This window comes from Apaloderma vittatum, unplaced genomic scaffold (assembly GCF_000703405.1).
Source record: "Apaloderma vittatum isolate BGI_N311 unplaced genomic scaffold, ASM70340v1 scaffold14386, whole genome shotgun sequence".
NCBI lineage: Eukaryota > Metazoa > Chordata > Aves > Trogoniformes > Trogonidae > Apaloderma > Apaloderma vittatum.
In genome coordinates, this window is record NW_009721346.1 from 16883 (window position 1) to 42052 (window position 25170).

Sequence of the window (25170 nt, forward strand, 5' to 3'; positions counted from 1 at the left end):
AGATCTTTTAAAGTTCCCGGGGTGAGATTTTTTAGCCTGCTAGTCACACAATCATCTTTCACCTTTGCATTTCTCTGGTGAATACTTCTATAATTTTTATATTCTTATTTATACTAATTTCCCCTTTTTTGTATGTTGTATTTGTATAGACTGCATATATGAAAGCATCACACATGTTTTATAGTATATATAATTGAAGTTAGGTGTGTATGCTATTCACCGCTCACAGGATCAGGGCCACTATGGACTTGCTACCAATGTCCGACAAAATATGTGTTGGACTGGCAAATTGTGATAGTTCACTTGCTGAGATTTAGAGTGATGTTTTAATTCTAGCATCATGAGAATTCCAGCATGGACCAGATTTCAGTGTTCACCAATGTATTAGTCATGTGCTTAACTTCAAGCCTATGTTTTCCTCCACAGGTTTTAGGATCAGGCCCTGGGTTTCTACGGTGTACTTTGCCAGACCCATGGAGAGTTTATTTGTTAAGCAGACACAGATCTGGTGACTGTACTCCAAGGAGTAGATGAGTATTAGTTTAATGGATAATTAATCTACCTGTTTTCTCTTTCATTTTTTTGGTTGCATTACATTGTCAGTCATTCTGTTCTGAATGAGCCCATGCCGTATTTACCAAGGCTCTTGAGACTTAGCATGGAAAATGAGCAGAGTTATTTTGATTCATTGTTGTAACAGATTTTAAACCTCTTCTCTGTTTTTAGAAACATTTACCATAGCAGCTGAAAAATGATTTTTCAAAATACTGTTGCTGCAGCCATGGGATCAGATCTTGGGTTTAACCCAAAACACTCTCTATGCCTCTAAGACCCTCTTTTCTAATCCTCTTAGCCTCTGCACACACACGCACAAAAAGAAAGTTAAACAGCACACTGACTGGGTTTTTCATTTCTGTTTTGAGGGGAGAATTTCAATCTAAACTAAACCTACTCTGTGTAGTACATTACAATCAATATGACCTTCTATTTGTTAACGTTGGCACAAATAGAGGTGAGGAATTATCAGTGAGAATGAGCTGAAGTATTTTTGGTACTAACATCAGAAAGACTTCTGCTACACTTCATTAAGCAGTAAGATTTAATTTCATGCAGCTCTTTCCTATTTTGTATAAATTTAAAAACTGACATGAAGCAGATTCTCAAAATGCTGTGATTTTAGCTTGACACACTACAGAGTGAAACCACATTTTTTTTCATTACTATTAATATATAGCTGCTAATAAAAATTGCCAATTTGTGTACAGTGTCAAAATATGCTTATGATGGTTGTCTTTTGCTTGCTTGGTGTGGGGAAGGTTTATTTACCTACTACTTATATAGAGTGTGTGACTTGGATATACCATCTACTTAATAACAATTTTCTGTGCTTTATATTATGTGAAATAAAAATGTCACCTGTCACTCTACCTTCTGTCCAGGCTCTCTGTGTGCTCTGTGATGGAAATTATTTTCTTTCTGGCCAAGCAGCTGCTGTGTTTTTAGGGAGATAAATGAATATCAAAAGTGTCACTGTGATTGGAAGCATTGAGATGAACTTGAGGGAAATCTTTGCTCCAAGAGAGATGTTTATATTCTGACTTTTCCTCCCCTAAATCAGGACACAAAACAGTGCTGTGGCGTCAGGTATTGCCACACGCATATAAATTTTGTCTTACAGTCAGTTTCTAGGAAATATAGTACCCCTGAACCACACACAGCGAATCATGCAATCTGTAAGGTATTCATGGCATACCACCTACACCTTCTGGAGAATCTGGACCTCAAATGCCATGGGAATGGGACTGTATAAAGACACAGACAGTTAAATAAACCTCTGCATCATCCAACCACTCCTAGCCCCAGGAAGAGCTAGCTGACACTTCAGGCCATGATTGCCTTTCATTTCTCCTTCTTCCCCCATGCTAACAGAGAAAGCAGAATGGTGCCTAGCTCATTTTTTACTCTTTCTTCTTTTCTTCTCCATAAAAAGAAAAGGACTACAGAGGTTTGATTTCACAGAGGGTGCATCTGTGACTATGTAACTCATGCTTCACATGCAAAATGAAAATGTGTAAAGAGATCCTTTTCTTCAAAATCTTGGGTTTTTAACCTCACAGCTCCTTGCTACCTCACTGACTTTCTGACGCTTAAGCACCTCTTTGCAAAACTTCATTGACCTGAATAGGATCATAACTGCAGGAAATTTTTACATCTTAGAAGAGGAATGTAGGTGGCATCAGAGAGGAATCAGAGTTTTCTGGAGAAAAAGAAACTCTGTATTTTATGCTGATTTATCACTTGCATATTCTCAAACCTGGTCAAATTGAGGTGGATAAGGAGTCTTAACAATCAGTAAGCTGGGGGAAATAATTACTTCTCTCACAGCCTGCACAGTTACACATAGAGGCAAACATATGCCTGCCCTGTAGTAGACTGAAGAATTACAGAAATCTACCCAAAGTCTGTAGAAGGGCTTTGCTAGCTGACAAACTAACTTTCAGGTATCTCTTACAGAACCTCTGTGACTTAGTCTTTCATTTCAGACCCTGACTCCATGCCACTAGGGCTGACAGCATTAGCAATTGACTCTGTTGGGTCAAATTTCCTCAGTACTATGCAAAATAAATGTTGTGTTAAGAAAATACTGCCCATTTTAAAAATAACCTTAGACAAGGTTCCAATTTCTCCTAAGGAGATACTGATTTTATTCAATTGCCTACCATGTTTTTGGGTAAAACAGTTTGAAAACTAAGTTTTGCAAATACTGTTCCAACTTAAGGCAAATCTGTGAGTGCAAAATGTGTAAAGATTACTGTTTTTTCTTTTCAACGCAAATATTAAATCACTTCAGCGATATAACTAAGCCGTAGAAAAGCTTCCTTCATTCTGAAAGGTAGTGGTGATTTACAGAAGTTTGCTAGGCTGTTTTCAGAAGCTGCTTTTTTTTCAGTTTGCCAGGATAAAAAATCTCAGCAGCACTCAGAAATTGAACTGCAACAAACTTAGAAAAAATTTAGACCATATTTACAGACCTTTTGGGGAAAAAAATGTGAAGCAATGGTACATGTTTACCATTGCATCTCTCATCTCTTCCTCAGATTCTGCCCACTGATCTCTTCATGTAACATCTGACATCCCAGACCACTGAGAAGCACTTCTCAAAACATCAGAATTCCCTTAACCTGGCTGCAACATTTTCTCTGATTTTCCGTAAAGAGGGTATATCATTGTAAGATTTATTGGCCAAAATGACAATATTTTAGTACACCCGAATGGCAATATCTAATCTCAGAGGAATAACGTATTTCAGATGTTGAGGGCTTTCTGTAGAGGCAAAATTGGCAGCTTTATGTCCCTAATGTAAGCAATAGCTTGTTTTCCAGTGGGATATACGGCTTGCAGGAGGTGACCTGCAGAACTTGCACTGGGAAGCAGACCATGAAGCCTACCAACACGATGGACTTTCAAGCTCAGATATTATGTACAGTAAAAAGGTGTTTGGGGGCATTCTTGGTGGTTTAGGTGTATTTTCCTACATTCCTTGCATCTGGATTTATAGACGGGAAAGAAACAGCTTTAGAGGTAAAAAGCTAGAAAGGTAAGTGTAACTAATGCATTTTAAACTCAGATCAGGTAATTTTTGATGGGTGGCTGTGGTAGGCATGTCATGGTGCAGTGAGCTTGGCAGGAACCATCATTTTTGTACCTTCATTTGAAAAACCTACCCTAGGCTCTTGTAGGTAATCCTAGACAATAACAATGAAATATCATATATTACTACACTCAGGAAGAGTTCATTTCACACACAACTTTGTGGATTACTTCTGCTGGACACGAGACAAAACTGAGATTTTTAAAAGTAATGAAATAACATTAAGTGAACCAAAAAACCTGAAAGTTAGATTTGGCATGCTGCATATTTGCCACAAAGATGATCCAGTGGCTGGAGCACCTCTGCTACGAGGACAGGCTGTGGGAGCTGGGATTGTTCAGTCTTGAAAAGAGAAGACTTCGGGGGGACCTAATAGCTGCCTTCCAATACCTGAAGGGAACCTACAGGAAGGCTGGGGAGGGACTTTTTACAAGAGTGTCCACTGATAGGACAAGGGGAAATGGGTTTAAGTTGAAGGAGAATAGATTTAGATTAGATTTTAGGAAGAAATTCTTCAGTATGAGGGTGGCAAGACTTTGGAATAAATTGCCCAGAGAAGTTGTGGCTGCCCCCTCCCTGGAGATGTTCAAGGCCAGGTTGGATGGAGCCTTGAGTAGCCTGATCTAGTTGAGAGGCGTCCCTGCTCATGACAGGGAGGTTGGACTAGATGATCTCTCTCAGCCTAGGCCATTCTATGATTCTATGTAGAAGATAGTTGAAGGCTTCTTGTTTTCTTGTTGGTTGTTAGGGTTTGGTTTTGATATCTTTCCCAAGCTGCTACTGGGATTTCAAGCAGCAAATCATCATGCCCGGCTATTTATAGTTATGGAGATAGAAGATCATTTCATAGTGGAGCACAACTTCAGATGGAGGCAATTGAGAAGTCATTGAACTTAGCAGCTGCGTAGCTGCGTCACCAAACCCCTCGTGCTGCCCAATTATTTTCCTTGGCGACTGCTTCCTCTAAGAAGTTGTTTTTTCCTGACTCAGTTGGATGTTTGTGAAGGCCTGGCCAATGTTTCTTGAAGAAAGAGAGAGCGAGCAATTGCTTCTGTTATCCTCCAGAGATCTTTATAGGGAAAATGCTGTTTAATATTGACATATTCTCACAGTCTCTGGGGGAACCTTTTGACAGGAAGGGAGGGGAAGACGAAGGGAGGATGAGGGGAGACCTGCTCTGTCTGACCTTTCTCCCCAGAGGATAAAAATCAAAAGAGAAAAAACAAATATGTTTTTCCTCTTTTCTTGTTTGTGGCCGTTGCAGAGGGAAACTCTGTTCCTGCATCTATGCTCGGTGCTCCTCAAACATTACTCCACCAGGAGTGAATATACTGTTGAGCATTTTTTAGCAGAAAAATGGAATATGCCTACACTTTCTGAGAAGAGGAAAGCTACAGTTTCTTTCTCTTGATTCGAAAGGATATCTAGCCGGGTAGCTCAGCTGAAATGATCAGCAGTCTATGCAACACCAGAATGCAAACATGCCTCACGTTTGCCAGAAGAGAGAGAATTAGCCCAGCTAGCAAGGTCTTCTGTGCAACTCGGCCTTAACTGCTGGTGGTTCTTTTTGCCTTGGCTTACAGCCCATGGCATGACCTGGAAAGATCTTCTACAGCAAAGCCCCACCAAGCTGTGTCTGCTGTCACAAGGACTGGGAAGGTCTGGATAAAAGACAAAATCTACTATTTGCAAAACACCAGAGTTGCAAAATTAATCTACTGTGGGAAGAAGGATAGGAACAAACACAGATCTGGATGCCTTCCCCAGGCATGGCCACTTAAATGAAAGCTACAGAAACCCAAGTAAATAAGGGGAATAAAATAAAATAAACATACTACACCCCTTTTTCCTTCCCTTTTTAAGTTTTCCTCTTACTTCAAAGCAATCCTCAGACTTTAGTCCTGTATGTGGGTACAGAAAGCATACCCTTACTGTCCTTACACACTCCCTCTGGAGTGTGTATGTCTTTGAACACCAGTCCCTGGCTGGTGGTGCCTAAACAGAGACCACATCACCGTCTATAACTTGCAATATCTTGTGGTTAAATAAAATTTTCAGCAATACATTGCCCTAGTATTATGCTATGGACTTGAAACGCTCAGTGCATGACTCCAGACTTCAGGGCCTGGGAAGAAAAAAAAAATTCCTCATTCTTCTGGAGTTCTGCTAAACCAGCAAAGCCTTGAACAAGAAACAAGCAGTCAAAACAAAATTAAGAGTGTGAGACCGCTGTCTGGGATATATGGTGGTACAGAATAGCTGGTGCAAAGCCAGTGGAGAAGAGCAAACAGAGCAGCTGCCGCAGAGGGTAAAACATGGAAGTGCGAAACAGGTCCTGGGGAAGAAGCTGCATGGGAGAGATTTGTACGGAATAGCTGGTGCAGAGGGAGTAACAAGGGATGTGCAGAAAGCAGACTGCTGGTTGGTGTGCGGTTGTGCGGAGTAGAAACATGGAAACATCAAGGTTGGAAAAGACCTTAAGATCAAGTCCAACCTTTTGTTTGTGCAGAACACACAGAATCGAAAGCAGAGAATAGGCTATGCAGAAGAGCTGCTATGTGTTGATTTTCTGTGAGACCACTGCAGTTCCTCAATAATTCAGATTTCTGTTGCCTTTCCAAGCCTTTTGAGATCCCCACAGGCCAAAATTCCTACAGCTGCAGCAGGTATTAGTGCCGGCCCTGAGAGGGCTCTATGCAGTGTAGTGGCCACAGCATGCAAAGCACTAGTTTGCTTTTACACGGGCAAGCCCCAAGACTCATGTTTCCTCGACAGAGCTACAAGATCCCCTCTAAGGGAAGGAATTTTCTTTGTTTTCCTGCTTGAAAATAGAAAGCACCTCTCTTTCTGGTGACCAATACGAGAGGTACAAGCGCAGTGAAGCACCTCTGCTGTGGTGCAGTGTCCTGGTTTGAGAGCCCCAGGATAACAGTTCTCTGGGGCTCTTGGCAGTGGTGGCAGTACAGGGCAGGAGGGGCAGCTGTGCCTATGGGGAGGAGAGGATGGGTCGGGTGACCCAAATGGACCAGTCACAGTGTTCCTTCCCATGGTGCTCAGTATATAAGAGCCTCTAAGAGCCTTAGGGCCTTTAGTGCTGCAGGGATTGTTACTGGCTGCTTGTCACCTCTCCCTGGGCTGCTGGGGTTTCCTGTTTCCACGCTGCAGAGGAGCATCATTTGATGGGACAGGTTGTCTTCCCCTGCCCCCCACCCTGGGTAAAGAGAGGAAAGGCGCAGCTTCTTTTCTGTTTTCTTTAGACTATCATTGGGACGCTCTGCATGGGCACTGCCATCTGCAGCTGGGTCCAGTCTGGGACTTTTTTTTTCTTTTTTGCTGCTTGGGACCTTGTTGTCATGTAGAAGGTGTGGGTCTTGTAACATTTTTTATATTTTTTGATATGTTTGCATACTTGTGTATATATATGTATATAGTTTGATGTCTTTATTGTTAGTTGTTTGGGTTTTTTTCATTAAACTGGTTCAAGTTCTTTTTCAACCTCCAAGTCTCCCTCCCTGGATCCCCTGTTATTCTCTCCTTGAAGGGTGGTGGGTAGATCACGGAGTCTGTCCAAGTTCAGCGGCCAGCCCAGCCTTAAGCTTCAACAGGGAGCAAATCACTACAAAAGACAGCTGTAGGAGCTGCTCCATGGTGCTCCGAGAAGATAGTAAGGTGTGTGCCATGCTGACTGCAGTCTAAAGGTTCTCTCGCCATTACCTATTCTTTTTGTGGGGAGTTGCTGGTGTTTTGAGATGTTCTCCATCCCTCCTATCCCCAACTGCTCTGAGAGTACAGAGATAAATATAAGATGCCATCCTTGGAGAAAGGGGTCTTACAGCTGCCTGAATCAGGCAGCTGTACAGCAATCTGGCCCATTGTCATGGTTGTCTAATTATATAAGAGAAACTAACAGACATATCTTTCCTTTAAAAAAATATCTCCTAGGAATATGGGGTTTTTTCTTGTTATTCCGTGCTGGTTCCCCTTCTTTTTTCTGCTTTGCCGAAACCTTGTCTTCCTGAAAGACACCATCCCTGTTTTATGAATGGTATTGTATTATGCATGGTGTTACCTCATTCCCATTTTCTACTGAACACGGAGCCTGAGAAATTGTCTTTATCGTGCTCAGCCCCACAGCAGACACAGGCAGGCAGGACAAGTGAGAAGCAGCTCCGTTGCAGGGGTCAGCTTGCTGGCAGAGGAGCACAGTTTCCACTGCAGACCTTGCTGGGCTGCAGAGTAGAAGCACTCTGAAATGCTCGCATCTTCCTCACTGTCATTGCTGAGCACTCTCTTTCCTTATTTTGCTGATTAGGCCTTGCAGGAATAATGAGGTGGCTTTAGAAATCTTAGTGGTAATAAGAGTGGTCAGACTAATGAATATCAAAGCCATTCATCTTGTTGACTCAACCTTGACTTGGAAAAGCTGCACCTGCTGGCTTCCTTGAGAGATCAAGATCACACTTATGTTGCTGCTTTTTTGCCCAAGAGCCAGAGCCAGTAACTGCTTATACAAGATCTGCCTGAACATTTTGTCTTAGGCACCAACTGTTGTCTAATTTTATCTTAGCCAAGAAGCAAATACAGGAAGGTTGTATTATAGACTTAATATCAACTGCTGGCATTAGTAGTTGCTGACTCAATCTTAAGACCGAGCAATTAACCTTTGCAGCTCTGGCCACTGTTATGGTAACGAGTGACAATTAATAAAGTCTACTCCTGTATCTCAGCAGTTAAGGGTGACACCACAGCTGAAATGACACAGACACTCTGCAGTCAAAGGAAGTGACAATGCCTTCTTTCCAAAAAAGAACCTCAGGGGACCTTGCTTCCCTCTGAGTGAAATTTGCTACAATGCAAGGGCATTTGCAAACTCTAAGATGTGTGAGCTCTGCAAGATTTTCAGACAAAGCCTGGAGAAAGCAATTAACTGTTTGTAGAACACAACAGTTCTTGATTAAGGAGTCTTTCTGCTGTCCATACAGTGTCATAATTAAATGGCCAATGCACTTGGCTGGTGCCAACAAGTGTGTATGGTTTTAATTTTAGTGCTGTTATGTTATTACCAAACTCTTTTCAGTAATATTGTAAATAAAGAGTTATGCAATTTATTTCAACATCTTTATAGTGTCATCTAGAAGCCAAAAAGCTTGTCTTACAGTAAGAGAAGCTAATCACTCCATAGGTCTTTTTACCAAACAATTTGTTAGTCAATAACTGAAAAATGAGCAACAAACTCATGGAATTATTTTAACTTGTCTAATATTAATCAGTAGACACAAAGAGCTAAACACCTCTCACAAAATACGTGGTAGTCCTAATGTGGTACATGTGTATGGACAGGCTTGACTTGAGCCATCACAGAATCCTTCTGCATGCCCTGGCTATCCAAAGTTCAGAACATGCTTTTGGTTTTTCCAAGTGTGGATGCTAAGATTGTATCTTAATGAAAAGGAGTTGATCCCACTGAATATACTCAACAGGTACAACCTAACACCTTCTTTTGGAGTGATGAAATCAGCTCTTCTTTTAGACATGGTCAATAATGTGATAGAAAGAAAAAAATATTCATTTTTAGGAGGAACACACCCTACCCACCTTCCAACTGTACGGCTGCAGTCACAGCCAGCCAGCAATGAACAGATTGCTCTTTTCAGCATGCCTGGCGCTGCAGAAACCCAAAGACGCACGGCTCATCCCCAACAAGTCAGTCGGTATAGCCGGAAAGATGTGATGGCAACCTAAAGGGAAGGTTCTAGCTACCCCAAAGATATACTCTGATGCAAAAAGGACTTAAACAGAGACAGAACCACCCAACCTAGACAGCACAGCTTGCTGTTGAAAATGCTCCAGTTAAAGATACTCCTCTGTCTTTTTGGTAATGGCAGCAAGATTCATTAAGAAATAAGACAGTTGTGTGGATTAGAGTATCTAGGAAAGCTTGATTTAGCTCTTAGCAATTTCTGTCCCGAGTTTATTACATAAAAGTCTCACATGCTCCAGCTTTAAAACAGGGCTAACACTGATTCCTTTCTGCTTCTTTTACATACAGGCAGAGTTGAGGACAATAGGATTCTAAGTATATACTCTGATTTACCTCAAAGCACAATTCATAAATATATAAAAAAATTCAACAGTGTAAATAAATGATTTTTGTGCAAAGCACTTCTGAACATAGACTAAATAAGGGCAGAATAATTATACCATGATGCTGCAAAGGATTTTCATAACATCAGGGCCCAATTTTCTGTAAGAAAATTTTCTCTTGGGAAAGTCTATTCCAGTCTGACAGACGAGGGTGGGAAGATATACTTATTTAAAAAGAGGTTTACTCCAACACATTATTTGTGTAAACTTTAATCTCCTTACAGTAGAAACATACGCAGTACAAGCCAAAAGTAGTATAACAATTTTACAGCAAAGCTTACCAGCAAAATGCAAAACTGATTTGTATCAAATTCTTAAAAAATTGTGCACTTTCTCAAACTTAACTTTGTTCAGCACATCGTTTTGATTTATATATAAGGCATTAATTCTATAAGAATCATTTACTATATTCCAAAATTGCATGACCTAGGTGTAACACTCTATAGCCTGATACCATTCTTGCTCCTTTCGATATTTACAGATTTAATCTACCTGCACTGATACGTAGTATAGAAGCACCAGGAACAAATACAAGCTTTGCCAATACTAGATTCACATTGAAAAAGTTATAGGAAAAAAAAAAAAAGCTCAGTTGTGCATTGAAACAGTTTGGTTCTGCTGCAACCATCACTGTAGTTTAAGAATAATTTCCCCTTTCAGCACGCTTCCCCACTTCCAGTAGTATTTTGGTCTTTCAAAACACCGTCCTGAGTCTGCTCTGAACCTGCAGGAACTGGACCCCATTTTTACCAGCTACCCAAAATTTGTTTTCCTCCTCCCAAGAACACAATTCTTAAATTTCTTTGAAAGTTAAATCTTCTATAAATGGCATAACTGAATTCATTCTAGCTACTATGTACAGAAATGGCTCAGGCAATTAAGTTAGTCCACCTTGTCATTAGTCAACAGGAAGTATAATTACTGTAGCTGTAAGAGAGGTATCTAGTGTTCCAGAATAAGTGAGTTTAATTATGGTGAAAGTTTCCTCAATTCTATTTACATGACAACTTCAGGCTCAATGTTAAATAGCAAATCATCGTTTCCTCTTCGAACTTCAAGTAGTAGAGGTGATTCATTCATCACAGCCTCTTGCAGATCACTGGAAGTCATCAAAGGACGCCCATTGACTTTAACAATGATATCTCCATCTTGGATCCCTCCTCTGCAAAAGCAAGAAGAAAAAGGCAGTAAGTAGGTATTCCATGCAGAGAGAAAGTACAAAGACTATTCATCGCTTCCTTGCCTGACATGATAGGTTTTTATTTGTTTTAGTTTCCATTGAATGGAAATTCCACTGTTCTGGCTGCGAAAGAATAACCAGTAGTACTTGCTAAAGGCAAAATCAGGCTCACATGATTTCCCTGAGATATTCTTCTAAAACAGCAAAAACACACCAACAGTAAAAGTAGTCTAGCTTTATCTTTGTCTTCCAGAAAACTACAGCAAAGGAGAAACAGAAAAAACTTTTAGCTGTGATTGACTTACTCTATCCATTTGCAAGAACATGATTTTATCTCTCCAGTATGTATTTCAAGCATTAGAAATTAAATTACTTCCAAAATTTCAAGACAAGCAAAGTGTACCAACTGATTTACAGGTAATTATTTCCCTCTCATTGTTCAAATGTAATCCAAAATAGCTGCTTTTTATTGCCTTTACATCTTCTTAATGATTCTTAAAGTAGTTTTTAGAAGTGTCTTTTATATTTTGAAACTGTTCCGTAAAACAGTCTCCTCCTCCAAGATAAAGCATTGTCTCAGATAATAGTTCCAATGGTGTCTTACATAAATGCTATCCTGCTTCCTGGTTAGACTCAAGTTTCTATTTACTAGTAGTCAGCATTGAAATATTTCACTTTTATAGAGAGGATCGGAATCTTAGCACAAATATTTTAACTTTTTTTTTTATTTAGCCTAAACACACAATTTTGAATTGTCTAAATACAAATCAAGATTGGTACAAAGAAGTAACTGAATATAAACAAAAATATTACCTACCAGTATCTATCTGGAAATTTATTTATGGTCAAGAAAATGTGCTCTACATACCTATGAGAAGGTGAGTTTGGAACAACTTCATGTACATAAATTCCACTTCTGACATCAGGGAAATCAGCATTATTGTGTTTCAGTTCTTCCACCAAGCTAAAAAACCAACAAAATTATATAGCATTTGATTCCACTACAAAAACAGCAGCATTCAAAAAGTATTATTTATTTATTCTTAGTTTTTTTGAGACCAAAAATTAATTACTTAAGTTACTTGTTTGTCCCTTGTCGTTGTGATGAGAATGTAGGGGATTTGAAACTGGATTCAAAACGTAACACAGATTTTAAGAGTCAAAATACTTACTTGTGCAAAGCAGGCTCTATTTAATGGTCTCGTACATCTCCTGCAAGAACCTGACTTGTGCTATTTGTAGCAGTAGCACAGAGGGCACTGTAGGAGAGCAGAGGGACAGTTGTGCTCTCTGTCTTAGATGCTGTACAGGGACAAAAGACATTCCTGCCCCAAAGAATTAATGCTGGTGATGGGGCAAAAATTTCCTAATGATTTTGCAAGTCATTCTTATTTTTACTTTATCTAGAATAATACAACTTTTGATAACTTCAGTCATCGGGCAGATCAGAATTGTGAGTTTTCCAAGGAAACTTCAGCTCCCTCAAGTTTTCTTTAGGAATTGTTTGTGCATCCCTTTCTAAAGAAGGAAGACAGGAACCAGCTGCAAAATAGAGACTCTAAAAACATCCCCTCAGTTCTGAGCAGATGACATTTCAGGTCTGTGTACAGTGTAGGTTAAAACCCATTTCTAGAAAGAAAGGGTTTTAAACTAATGATGAATTACCCTATGGTCCGTTAGGAAAACCTGGGGTGCCTGAGATGGAAAGCAAGCCCAAATGGCTGCACACAGCTTCACTTCGCTGAATTTTGGACTGAGGAAGCTAACAGATGACTAGTAGTATTTTCCTGAAAACGGGCCTGGAGACCTCTTACACTGCTTCATTAGACAGCACAAAAGCAGTAAAATCTCACACCATGTTCACTTAAGAATGTTTTTCTGCGTCACTGTTATGTTTGTCCCTATCGGTGGTGGCCCAGTAATATTAATGCCATTACAGTGATTTCTTCCAGCTGAGGATCTGACCCTTTGGGGAGGATTTGCAAGAGTGTAATTTGAAAAAAAAAAACACAATGGCTTTACTGCAACCCCAGCTGGAATTGTCTGGTTTAATTTTGTAGTCTGCTGCCACACTGGAAACATGCCTGCTGCTGGGAAAGAACACAAGTATAAGAGCCCTCATCTGTTATCCCAGATTATATCCAGGTAACAGCAAGACACAAAGCAACATGAGAGAGAAGACAGTGAAGAACTGGTGGAGGGAATCCACATTCTAGCTTTGTCACCACAGAGGCATGAAGCTTTAGTTCTGGACTTTAGCAACTACTTCCTTTCTGTTTAAAGTTTAGGCACCAAATCTCACATCACATGGCCTCCGCTGGCACTGACAGAACCACCACCAAACCCTCAGGCTGCTAATTTGCCATTGTAACTCATGGGCACTTGAAAGCAGCAGCTTGTTTAAATATCATCTAAAACCTGGTGTAACTCCAGGCATCCTCACCAAGAACCAAAATCCACATTCAGGCTTTTCCTACTTTCCCTCAACTATCAACAGGGTATCCACTGTTATCGGTATTTAGAGAATGACTGAGTGATTTTTCAGGTCTCAGAATATATATTTCACCAATATAATTAAAAATGTTTGCAGACTTCATGGAAGCTAATGCACACTTCCAGATTCTCTGGAGACGTACAGTGAAAGCTGAATGACGCCCTGAACCATGATCACCCACATCTTGTACGCATGATCACAGAGATCACCTTTCCAAGATACTTACGCAGGTGTTATTGTCAGCATTCTGATGCCAATGAAACGTTTCTTCCCATCTGAAAATAACATAAAAGATGTTTAAGAAATTTAGGCAAACACTGACAAAAATAAATACTTTGATGGCCCAAAATACTTGTCAATTAAAACAGGATGTATCAGTTTTTAACAAAACTAAACAAAAATAGACATCTATACAGAGGTAATTATTTTGGTTCACCTTAGTATACAGAATGAAAATCCTTCTCTCTGCAAATGAGGTAAACAGAGAAACCAATTTATACTCCATAGTTTTCCTTCAGGAAATTCAGCAAAATTCCCGTGATCTCGTATCACATGACTTCAATAAATAAAAATTTTTGTCACCAACGGCAATTTCTTCTGAAACTCATCAGGACAATTTAATCAGACGGTGTTCTCATTAAAATGTAAAAATGGAATTTAAAGAAATCAAAATGTCCACCTTTCAGAGAAAGGACAGGCAAAACACTCACACCAATTCTGGTGTGCAAATGGATTGTTATTTTACCCCAAAGAACAAAAAGCAAGTTGTTTTTAAAAAAAAAAAAAGCATGGACCTTAGCCAAAACGATCACAAAAAAATTCAGAGGCCTGGAGCAACTCTCCTATGAGAGCAAGCTAAGAGAGTTGGGGTTGTTCAGCTGGAGAAGAGAAGGCTCTGGGAAGACCTTATAGCAGCCTCCCAGTAACCTGAAGGGGACCTACAGGAAAGCTGGAGAAAAAGAGCAGGGCCTGTAGCAATAGGACCAAGGGTAATGGTTTTAAACTAAAAGAGGGTAGATTTAGACAACATATAAGCAAGAATTTTTTACAAAGAGGGTGGTGAAAAGTGGGAACAATTTGCCCAGAGATGTCGTGGATGCCCCATCCTTGGAAACGTTCAAGATCAGGTTGGGTGGGGCTCTGACCAACCTGATCTAGTTGAAGACACCCCAGCTCATTGCAAGCGCCGTTGAGCTAGACCTTTAAAGCTCCCTTCCACTCCAAACTACTCTATGATTAGCCAGGACTCTACAGAGTTTTAAATAGCGAAAATTCACTCCTTTAGGAACAGTGCCACATTTCTGTTGTTGGCTTTTAGTAGTGATGATATCACACAGCTGTCTTATGAAAAAAAAAATGCAGTTTGATGACTTCCTGAAGCGAGTGCTTCAGTAGTTAGGTATATCCGGTATGAAACAATATTTCCCTTTACTTGTTCCAGCGTAACTACTTCACAATTTCTTTGAGCTTCTCCACGTTCTCTTGTGAGGAAAAAGTTTGAAAAGGAGATGTACACAGTCACCTCTAACTCTTACTCTTTCCAAGAAAAAATAGTCCCAAGTAAAGAAATTAGTTGTGAGTTGTACACATATCCAATATTCCTCTTATGGTCAGTGAAAATGGTGACTACTAAACACTGGATTTACTACACTCCAAAAAATCTTATATCTGTAACTAACTGTTATCCCTGATAGGTTCTGGCCCCCCTCTATTTTAAAATTAAGCTAATGAGATCAAAATCAGCTCTTGTAAGAGTGTCATGAAGAAGCCTAGTCACTAAAAACTAAAGTATCAAAAGCTTTGGGAAGGGCTGTGAACTAGTGTGATAGTGCTTCTCTAGACTACATGGCATAAGTAAGTTTTCACTTAAAAATATCCAAACATGCTCTTTCTCCCGCTTGAAACTAATCCCCCCATCCCTGCAATGTGGACAGTTAAATGATGAAGTTGTCTTCACGAGCCACATAGATGACAGACTCTCTGGTGACAGTTTACTGCTTAAATTAAACAGTCTGCTGCTGGTCATTGCCTGTGTTATGCAGAAACATGCAGAAGCACAAAGCGGACTCTGGGGGCTGAGTTAGGAATGTTTACAGGAAAGAAAAACAAGAATGAAAGAAGGGACAAAAGAAACTGATCTGGAAGAAACAAAACAGCAAGGAGGATATTGGGCAAAAATGAAAAACCACAGCAGAAATGCCACTGATCAAAAAGGGAATTATATCCCTAGTGGCTAATGATCCATGTGGAAACAAGGTTTTGTGAAAAAGAAAACAAAATCTGGTAACTACAGACTTACTCACAACTAAGTCTCATTCTACCTTCATCTTTGGGCACACTGGGATGTTACTTCACTCCTGTTCATGCATTAAACTTCAAAATGGCCTTCATGGCAATTCATGCTGTAAGAGCAGCAGGCCACTGTATAAAGTAAAACTACTAGCAATGTGCTACGGATGATTATGGCAGCAGAGTCTAGATCACTCCCCTTCGCACCCACCAGACACGGTTTATCGTAGTGTTGGGTTGACAGGTGGACTTGATGATCTTAGAGGTCTTTTCCAACCTTAATTCTATGAATACAGGTAAAAAAACTTCAGGCCTTTTGTTTTGCAGATGTCCATTCCAAGCAATTTAACACAAATCAAATATCTTGCACAAATTCCAAAGTTTTTATCAACAGTGATTAGAGGGAATATAATTGCCCAGTTTATTAGAAGTATCAGCAAAGACCAAACAGACACAGACAACCAGTTGAAGTGCTTTATCATCCTCAAAGGACAGGCGTTTTGCCATCGGGGTTATGTCACACTGGCAAAACAGCATAGAATCATAGAACAATTCAGGTTGGAAAAGACCCTTGGGATCATCAAGTCCAACTATGTGGCACCTGGAACTATCACTCTCATATTACATCTGCTCTGTGAGTAACAAGTCTCAAAACTCCTCATTCTGACCATTTGTGCAACCGTGAGGCGAAGGAAAAATAATTAGGAGAACTGGAATAAAGTGGGGTTGTAAATCTGAGAAGCACGTCACCAGGGTGAAGTCCCAGCAGCAGTTCAAAGAAGTTTAATATGTTGGAACAATCAGGGTGAACAAATGTGAAACCATTTGCAGCTTAAAGCTGGAGCGTAGCACAGCAGAGAGAGATTCAAATTGCATTTCATTTTTGTAAACACCAGGCCAGATTAAGCACTGATTCCAGTGGTGCAAAATCAAGCAAAACAGCCTCAAACCCGAGATGAAACTTTTAATCTGTTTTGTGTTAACAAAACAAGCAGCTGACCCCAAGTATCTAGAAGCAGGTCACTCTTTATGGAGATTTCTGTTCCACAGTAAGGAAAGCATTTCTTTACTGTTAAACCTTTCTTTTTTTTTTTTATCGATGCTTTTAACACTAGAGATAGAAACCAGACAGATAAACACAGGCTGAAGGCAGAAGTGTTTATGACTTATAAAATACATGTCAAAAAGAATGGATAAATCCTAATTAAGAGGCCAGTTATTCAAACTCTTGCAGATGAGTACCTCTGGCACATGAATATCCCCACTTCAGTGATTTCAGCGGGGCTAGGATATCACCAGTATCTCCGAGTGAAGAAACAAATTCTGCATTTTATTCAAGCAGCAGGCAAAACTCCTACTTCTCTGCTCACTCCTTTCACATTTAAGATTGTCTTGTCCATTGCGCAAGCAGTCCTGAAAGCATTTAAGAAAGATACTCCACTGCCAGACACAATCCATTAAAACAGCTTGAGCGTATAAGGCTGAATTACGTGCGGTGTAACTTCCACATGCACTGTATAGCTGAATTTAACCAGTAATCTGAATCCATACTCAGACAGCCTCCTAAGCAGCAACCGTGACTATTGGTAATAATTATAATTATCAGTAATAATCAGGCAAATACACAGGTGAGCATATAGTTTCATCACAACTAATATGAGTGTTCTGGGGATGTAAATGAGGGTTCATGTAGATGACTTGTTAGGTGTGGCCAATGCAGAACTCCCCTCTTGCTCCTTGCCCATATGAAGCAACTTGTATTCATTTTTCTGCTAACATTACATTTCTCTTTAATATTTTGTCCAATTGCTAACTAACTGTCTTCCACTCTAAAGGATCTATGCTTGAACACTTTCTAGTTTTACTGCTCTGCTCAAGTCTAAACTAGGAATAGATGGCACAGCCAAGACTGAAACTGAGAAATACCTGTGGGATACTAACAAAAAACACTGAAGTAAAAAAATAAAATCGGTCAATGCTTAATAGATAGATGACTTCCAGAGGTAAAGACAGAACACATAGATGCTTAAAACTGAGATATAGATGGAGAAAACTTCACGTACCAGTTTAGAATTCCTAACCATAAAAGGATAACATTATTTCTGATAAATCCCAAATTAGCAAAGGCTTTCAGACCATTCAACTGATAAATATCTCTACGTAAGTGTGGTAAATCTTTGATCAAAAATACATGAAGTATTATCATCTATTACCCATATGTTAGGTAATATAGGATGTTCAGATAATAATAATCAGTTCAAATGCTTCATTCCAATGCCATTCACTCTTTTTTCCCCTCTCCACTCCTGTACTTCAAAAGATTATATATTTGTAGTTATATACAATGGGTAGGACTTCAAAAATATATGCCTTCTGTATAAAATTGGTAGTTATCTGATCAACTGAGATTGAAAAGACTAAAGTTATTAAACAATATTGTAAGTATCTCCTATATGCAGGAGTAAATCTGGAAAGAGCAGTCTCCTAAGGGAATTTTATTGTGTTCAGGCAATACGATATTTAGAGCAAAATGGTAATACCCTTTAACTTATTTCTATGACTTCATTGTACCATAAGGGTGGATCCCACTGAAACTACTGAAACATAATTGGAGCAGAACAAAAACATGATTAAAACATCCCAAAAATTCTGCTTACATGAATTCCTAATGGCAAGAAATAATGTCTGTACAGCAAACCTGAAAACTATTACTAAAGGTCTAACAAATGCAAGCCAAGTCTCTAACATGGTGATAGTATCTTTTATATATTCTCTTTCTCTATGCATCATGGGCTTTAATGACTGCCTTCCGCCTGCAGCAAAAGTACAAAAGGTACTTCAGTCAAGCAAAAGCAAAAAAAAAAAAAAATTAAATTAAAAATAGCCTGTACCCAAGATATACCAACCAGTGACTGCCACAGTGATGCTAAGAGTAAGTGTCAATCCTTCTCCTTTGATTTGAGGAGAATGTGAATGATGAAAAAAAAAAAAATCAGTAAGTTACAATCACAACTTGAACCTTTCATTATGTTTTTTCTTCGGGTTTCATAGGCAAAATGACATCTAGACCCTCTTGCTGAGCTCACTGAGTTCATCAGTCTCTGGAGAAAATGGTGCCTGAAGAAGCAACATGACTTTCCAGCTCCATTCACCAGAACCCCCTGGCCGATGGTGGTTTTCTGCACAAGGCTTGCAGAACACCGAAAAGACAATGGTGTAGGGCAACAACCCTGGCATCCGCAACTGGATGAACTCAGGAGAAGAAGAAATTCACGAGAAGCAGTGGCCAACAGTCATGACAAGATGAGCAGGGTGTGGACAGATTCATTGGCAAGCAGAAGAGAAAGGGAGGTTTGGCATGGATGAAGCATTACTAGATCAGCTTTGGCTGTGCAGCACGTAGTAGGACATCTCGTACAGCGTGACAGATACAAGGCAGGCACATAAAAGAAGAGCCCTGTAGCTGTCAGTTCCTGGTATATTTATATTTATGTGTTCTTTGGTGCAGAGGCCTTTCTTCTTCTCTGCCTTTCTCCCTCCTCATCATGTATTTCTGCAGGAATTAGCACACAGCTTCCACCAGGGTCTGAGAGTCTATCACAATATCCAGTTACATAGCACTGACACAGATGACCATGGCAAAATCAAGATCATCCACCAATAGTGCCTACGCTACACCCCATCCGTGGACAAATGTTTTAAAGAGTTTTTATCTTACTCTCCACAGTACACCTTAATCTTTTTTTTTGTTTGCACAATATGTGAAAGAGGAGGGTAAGACTCCTTGAACAAGTCACCATCTGTTCTCAAGATGATTTCAGACTGTAATGACTCATGTGTGTCCTCACTATCCTAATTCCTTTTCCCAGTTACTGTCTACTGTTTGGATGTCTGACTAATAAAATGTCTCTCCACTTCTGTGAAGTTGTTTTCTATTTCCATGTGTATGGTGTTTACACTGTAAAATAACACTGCTCCTCTCAGTAACGCGATCCCAGACCCATGCCTTTTGGCACTTCATCAACAGATCACAACAGTAAGGGGAAGATGTCACTGCTTCTTGCAGACCTTACCTTTGCTTTGTTTGTCATGGGATTCTGTGAGAAACTGTGTGATGCGGTCTGAAGGAATAGCAAAAGAAATTCCAGCTGTGACCTTCAAGGTGTTAATCCCAATCACTTCACCATCCTGTTGAGAGACAGCTTCCAATTAATTTGCTCCTAAGTGACAAGGTTCAGCTTGCTGCTTCGCTTTTCATGTTAAAGGCTGGTTTAAGACATTTTAGAGTGTTGTAATCCCTCAAGAAATAAACATTACTTGTCAGGGAGGATCTGGGCTCTGATTCATACTTCGTTTCACATTTAACTGTGACAGTCAGGGAGATTACAGTACACTTTGTTCATCCAAGGTCCATCTCACCACTCGGCAAGAGATTCCATCTGCTGAGCAGTGGAGTCACTACTACCACTACAGTCACATTTCACTGACCTGCAAAATCAGCGCTGGCTTGAAGCAATCTCTTTTAAAGTCAGTTTTGCTCATTAACCAGGTCCCATCTTGGCCTTGCATCCCAGGTCTTGGAGTGTGAACAGGTATAACTGCTCCTACCAGAGCCCATTTTCCTCACTACTGCGTAAAATTTCCTCTGCTCTACGGGGAAATGTTTTTCAATGGTGTATGAACTGAGATCTAATTTGCATAGCTTGCATTAGCTAAAAAGGGTATCTGCCTACCATTAGCTTGGATGGCTGGGAGCTGGTATGATCTATGAATCTTCTCAAAAAGACTGTTCTCCCCCTTATTTAAAACTAGCCCTTGAAACAAAACAGAAAAAAAAAAAAGTCACCTGGACTTACCAGATTAACTAGAGGTCCTCCAGAATTGCCATACTGTAAAAAGATGACATAAGGGAACAATAAATTGCTGGTTCACTGCAGGAAATGCAATTTTCATTTCAAATGGTACTTTGTTTGCAAGTACATGAAAGAGAGCAGATAGTTTCTCAGGCTGCACTGAGGAACACAGTATTGATCACAGAATTCTGTGATTCTGAAGATTACAGGTAGCTCTTACTCCACCCGTTCATAACTCTCACGATTAGATTTTTCCTCTTTTCAGAAACAGGCCTTAAGTTAGGAGCAGCAACTTACCACTCCCAATAGTTAGACCCTAAGTTTAAGAAGAATCATTAAATAGTTAAAACTAGTATTTAAATTCTTCTAAACACTGTCAGGACAAGGTTTTGAAATAATTGCTATTTCAAGTTGTATTTCAGTGAGGTGCGCATACAGTTCTTAAGTAGTTTTATTGATCGCTTTGTTTTGTAACACTATCAGTCTCCTTTATTCTCCTCCAGAGAAGAACACAGTGCTTTACACACATTTAATCACAGCGTATTGCTATGAGGTAGGTACTCCATAAGGATTGATTTAGTAAACACAGACATACAATCATCTCTAGGGAGGGCATATAGCAACTCTGAGCAGTCCGGAATTGCCTAATACCTAATGGCCTTCAAAGGAAACATCCACTAGGACTACAGGAAATGAGAGTTGGAGAAGCTTCTTGTCCATCTTCGTGTTGGCTCAACAAGTTTGTTTCTGAGTGAAGCTGGAGTTTTCAAGTGGATCTGCTGAACAGCCAAGAGCAGCAACTTAGCTCTCAAAAGAAACAAAAGCTAAGTGATGCGTGACAGCAGCATGAGCCATATCAACTGTTTACACTTTGATAGCACTCGGCAAACCTTACAGCTTCTCAGAGGAATAAATCATACATTAAAGCTTATAAAACAGCTTCAAAGTTTGAGTTTAAACAAAGAGATCAGTTTTTGATCAGAGAGGCTACACACTTGAATCTGATGTCTGGCTGACACAAAAGAACCAAGATAATGATTTTTCAGCCTTCCTCAGCATATCATCTTTCATTCCCTTGCCCTCTGCTTGAAGGATGTGACAGTGAGAGAACTTCGGCACATGCTCCATTTAGGAACGCATGGCCCTGTTCTCTCCTGCCCCATGTTCCTGCAGTCCTAGCATTTCTCAGAAGGCAGCTGCATGCAGATTCCTGAAGGAAAGTCTTGGCTGAGCCACAGGAATGCTCTGAATAGACCAGCTCTCAAACTCCTCCCATTCTCAGGAGAAAACTAGCACATTAGCTAAGCACAAAGCATCCCCATGCCAGGGACGATCTTCATATTCTGTGGTCTCAGATGGCAAAGCAATTCAAATATATTGTTATTTTCCTTACCTCCTCCACTATCACTATTCCAGTTAGTCTATTATTATCTGACACACTCTGCTATCCTTGTCTAACTTGCTCATCAGCTTTTGAGGGCACTGAATGGCTAAATACATACAAGGAAGCAGCCTGATCTTAAGGAATGTCTATAGGCGCAAAGTCAAGAATCCCCTGCTCTAATTCTGTCTCTGCCACCAACTGAAGTTACACACTTTGCTTAAGCTTTCCTGTTCTCCTTATACAACTGAAGAGAGTAATTCCAATTAATTATCTTATGAGGTTCAGCTCCTGGATCATAGAAAAGGTTTTTGAAAAAGCTTACTTGGGTTATATCTTAGCACAAAAAACAATTACCCTCCTTTTTCGCATACAATTTCTCTCAACCAGTCTGTGATGATAAACACTTTGCATGCATGAAACACTAAGCACTGTTACTCAGTACGTCAAATTTGATGTTGAGGTCCAGGAAACAAATTCTGAACAAATTTTACTTTCAATGTATAACAGATTTAAACCATAAAATTTCAGGCCATTTTCTACCTTAGATATACATGCAGTGCTCTTTTAAGAATCAGTACAAGTTAAATACACACCCAGGACTTAAGCTCTTTGGATGCCTCCAAGCTGCTCTGAAGGGACGTTATTCTCACGTATTTCTATATAACACGCAGTGCAAGGACTCTTAATTCCAAACGGTATCTCAAACTTTATGTTCTTTTACCTCTAAATTTTTACCTGAAGTATGTGATGTGCAGAGGGAAAATGAGAACAATGACAAAAAAAAACAGCCCTAAAGTTTTCACCTGGGTGTCCTGATGAGAGCAGATACTATCAGTTTGACTACTCCATCTGGTTCTAATGCATGGAGATGAAAGAAACTGGCTCTATTCTACAGCTTGTTTGGCCAGATCAGCTGAACAAGAAGAGACAGAAAATACTGTATTGATTTACTGCTGGTCTATACAACCATGTGTTATTGCGTGAGCCCTCCAGAATGAGAAGGGTCTGACATATGCAGCAGCTTCACAGACAACCTCAGAGAGGCTGGTTTTATTTATCATACACTAATTATCACAACACTAATGCCTGAAAACAATCTACAGATGCTGCATAGTCCTTTTCGTAAAAAGAAGAGCCTGATCCCCATTTTAAACTGATTTTATACAAAGTTGCTTTTCTTAGTGGATTCATCCTTCAGAGCACGCACTTCCCTGCTGAGCAGGTGAGGATTTCAAGGTCACAGGAGTGTGAAGCTTATCTCCTCACAGACCCAGTACTTACATTGATAATAGCATCTGTCTGCACGTAATCCATATCCGAGTCTCGCAGGCCAAGTTCTTTGCCATCTCGCTGAGCGGTGCTGACAATACCTGTTGTCACAGTGTTCTGTAATGCAAACGGGCTTCCAATTGCCACCACAAATTCTCCTGGCCTCAGGTCAGCAGAGTGTCCCAGTAACAATACTGGTAATTTTTTCTTAAATAAACATAGAAAGAAAGAAATAAGCATTAGTTTATACGTGAAAATAACCTGTCTGGACAGATCAAACTAGCAAGAAGTTAGGAACACACACTTGCCATTACATTAATGAAAAGAGCCACTTACTGTCCTTTACTCAAAATTCACACCAGGTAAAATTAGCATACTGCAGGCTGTTACTGCTTTAAACTGCCTTCAGAAACAAACTGCTAGCAGTACTACCTTGCATTTTCACACCTCCTCCAAAAAAGCCAGTAGGATTCAGAGAGAGATTTCCTCATTTTCCAACAGATTGTTCCCTTCTCCTCTTAGAAACAGCACACAAAACTTGTGTGGCCAGTTGGCCAGCCTGCTGCTCTCCCTATCCCTTGTACTACCTTGCAGTCCAGGTACTAGCACAAGGCTAAAAGGATTAGCCAAAACACCCAAGATATAGAAAATTTCCAGGCCTGTATTTCAGTACATTGTTTTCCCCAGATATATTTCCAAGGAACCCCTAAACATTTATCCCAGTGAATCACTCTGTACTAAATGAAACTGAAATAGGTTTCCCAAACGAATTCATTCATCTTTTTATGCCACTCACCTTAGGATGAATCTTTATTGTTGCAATGTCAGATTTCTTGTCAATGTCTCTGATAGTGGCTTCATAGGTATCTCCATTCTGTAGCTGCACTTTCAATTGTTGTCTCCCTGATACAGCATTGGTGCTTGATACCACGTGGGCATTGGTGACAATTAAACCAGAATCAGACATAATAAACCCAGACCCACTGGAAAGTGGGACATTTCGACCAAAAAGAGGGTGCCTGTACAAAAAGGAAGTTATTATAACTTGTAAGAGAAGAGTAACTTAAGAGACAATTATATTAGAAATTATTTACCACCTTACACCCTGAGAAATAACAGTACAGTTGATGACCAATGTTATAAGTCTTAAAAAACACTAAATTTAAAAAAAAAATATACAGAGAGGTTCCTTTGCTGAAAATTGTGACGGCTTTTAGTCCCCAGGAAGGTGACTAAACAGAGAGTTTCAGACAACCAGCAGGATCCTTTTCCTTAAGTTTCCAATTCCATCTTTGAATGCTTCCTTGCAAAGAGGCTAGGTGACAAAAATGGAAGGAGGAAGAGCTCATCTGATCCCACCGGTAAGAAAACAGCGACAGGAAATAGTGGAGCTAACAAATGGACTAACCCTCTAATGAGAAAAAGAGAAGCAGCGGCAGCAACCTTGCAGCTAGACAGAGGGCTAAAGAAAGAGGTGTCATCTCGGAATCATGAAGCCTAGGTGTAGACTGGCAGGAAAAAGCATGTCTGGAAACTGAAAGGACTAGGAATGTGAAAGAGAAGAAATTAAAAACACTAACAATGGGTAGAACTTGGTGGGAAACAACATTTGCTGAAACATAGACAGCTAAAAGACTTTATGAACTGTTTGAAGTATTATGACTTTTCTTTGTGAACAATTGCTGTGATGACCTCAGATTTGTTAGGGGAATGGAAAGTGCCTGGGTAGTAGAAGATGAGAAAAGGTCCACTAATTCTTCTTTCTTCCAAGATGTGGTCCTTTTTAGGAAATTGTTTGAAAGTTCTGAGCTATTCGGCTCTAAAGAATTGGAGCCAGTCCCAGGCAGAAGGCAGTATCACAATTAGCGCCCAGCAGGCTCCTGGACAAACATTTACTTATAGGGA

General features: G+C 39.9%; 1 protein-coding gene across 1 annotated transcript in view; it reads right to left on the minus strand.

Annotated features, from left to right (window-relative positions):
* Nucleotides 1–9984: 9984 nt before the first annotated feature.
* Nucleotides 9985–25170, minus strand: part of HTRA3 (HtrA serine peptidase 3) — a 16116-nt gene continuing 930 nt past the window's right edge. Inside the window, exons 2-8 of the mRNA XM_009871350.1 lie at nucleotides 24062–24284; nucleotides 23278–23472; nucleotides 20616–20648; nucleotides 19833–19947; nucleotides 13697–13745; nucleotides 11845–11940; nucleotides 9985–10958 (exon numbers count right to left, since the gene is read on the minus strand). Coding sequence (XP_009869652.1) covers nucleotides 10793–10958; nucleotides 11845–11940; nucleotides 13697–13745; nucleotides 19833–19947; nucleotides 20616–20648; nucleotides 23278–23472; nucleotides 24062–24232 — 825 coding nt within the window. The 5' untranslated portion in view covers nucleotides 24233–24284 and the 3' untranslated portion in view covers nucleotides 9985–10792. The remainder of the gene's footprint in view (nucleotides 10959–11844; nucleotides 11941–13696; nucleotides 13746–19832; nucleotides 19948–20615; nucleotides 20649–23277; nucleotides 23473–24061; nucleotides 24285–25170) is intronic.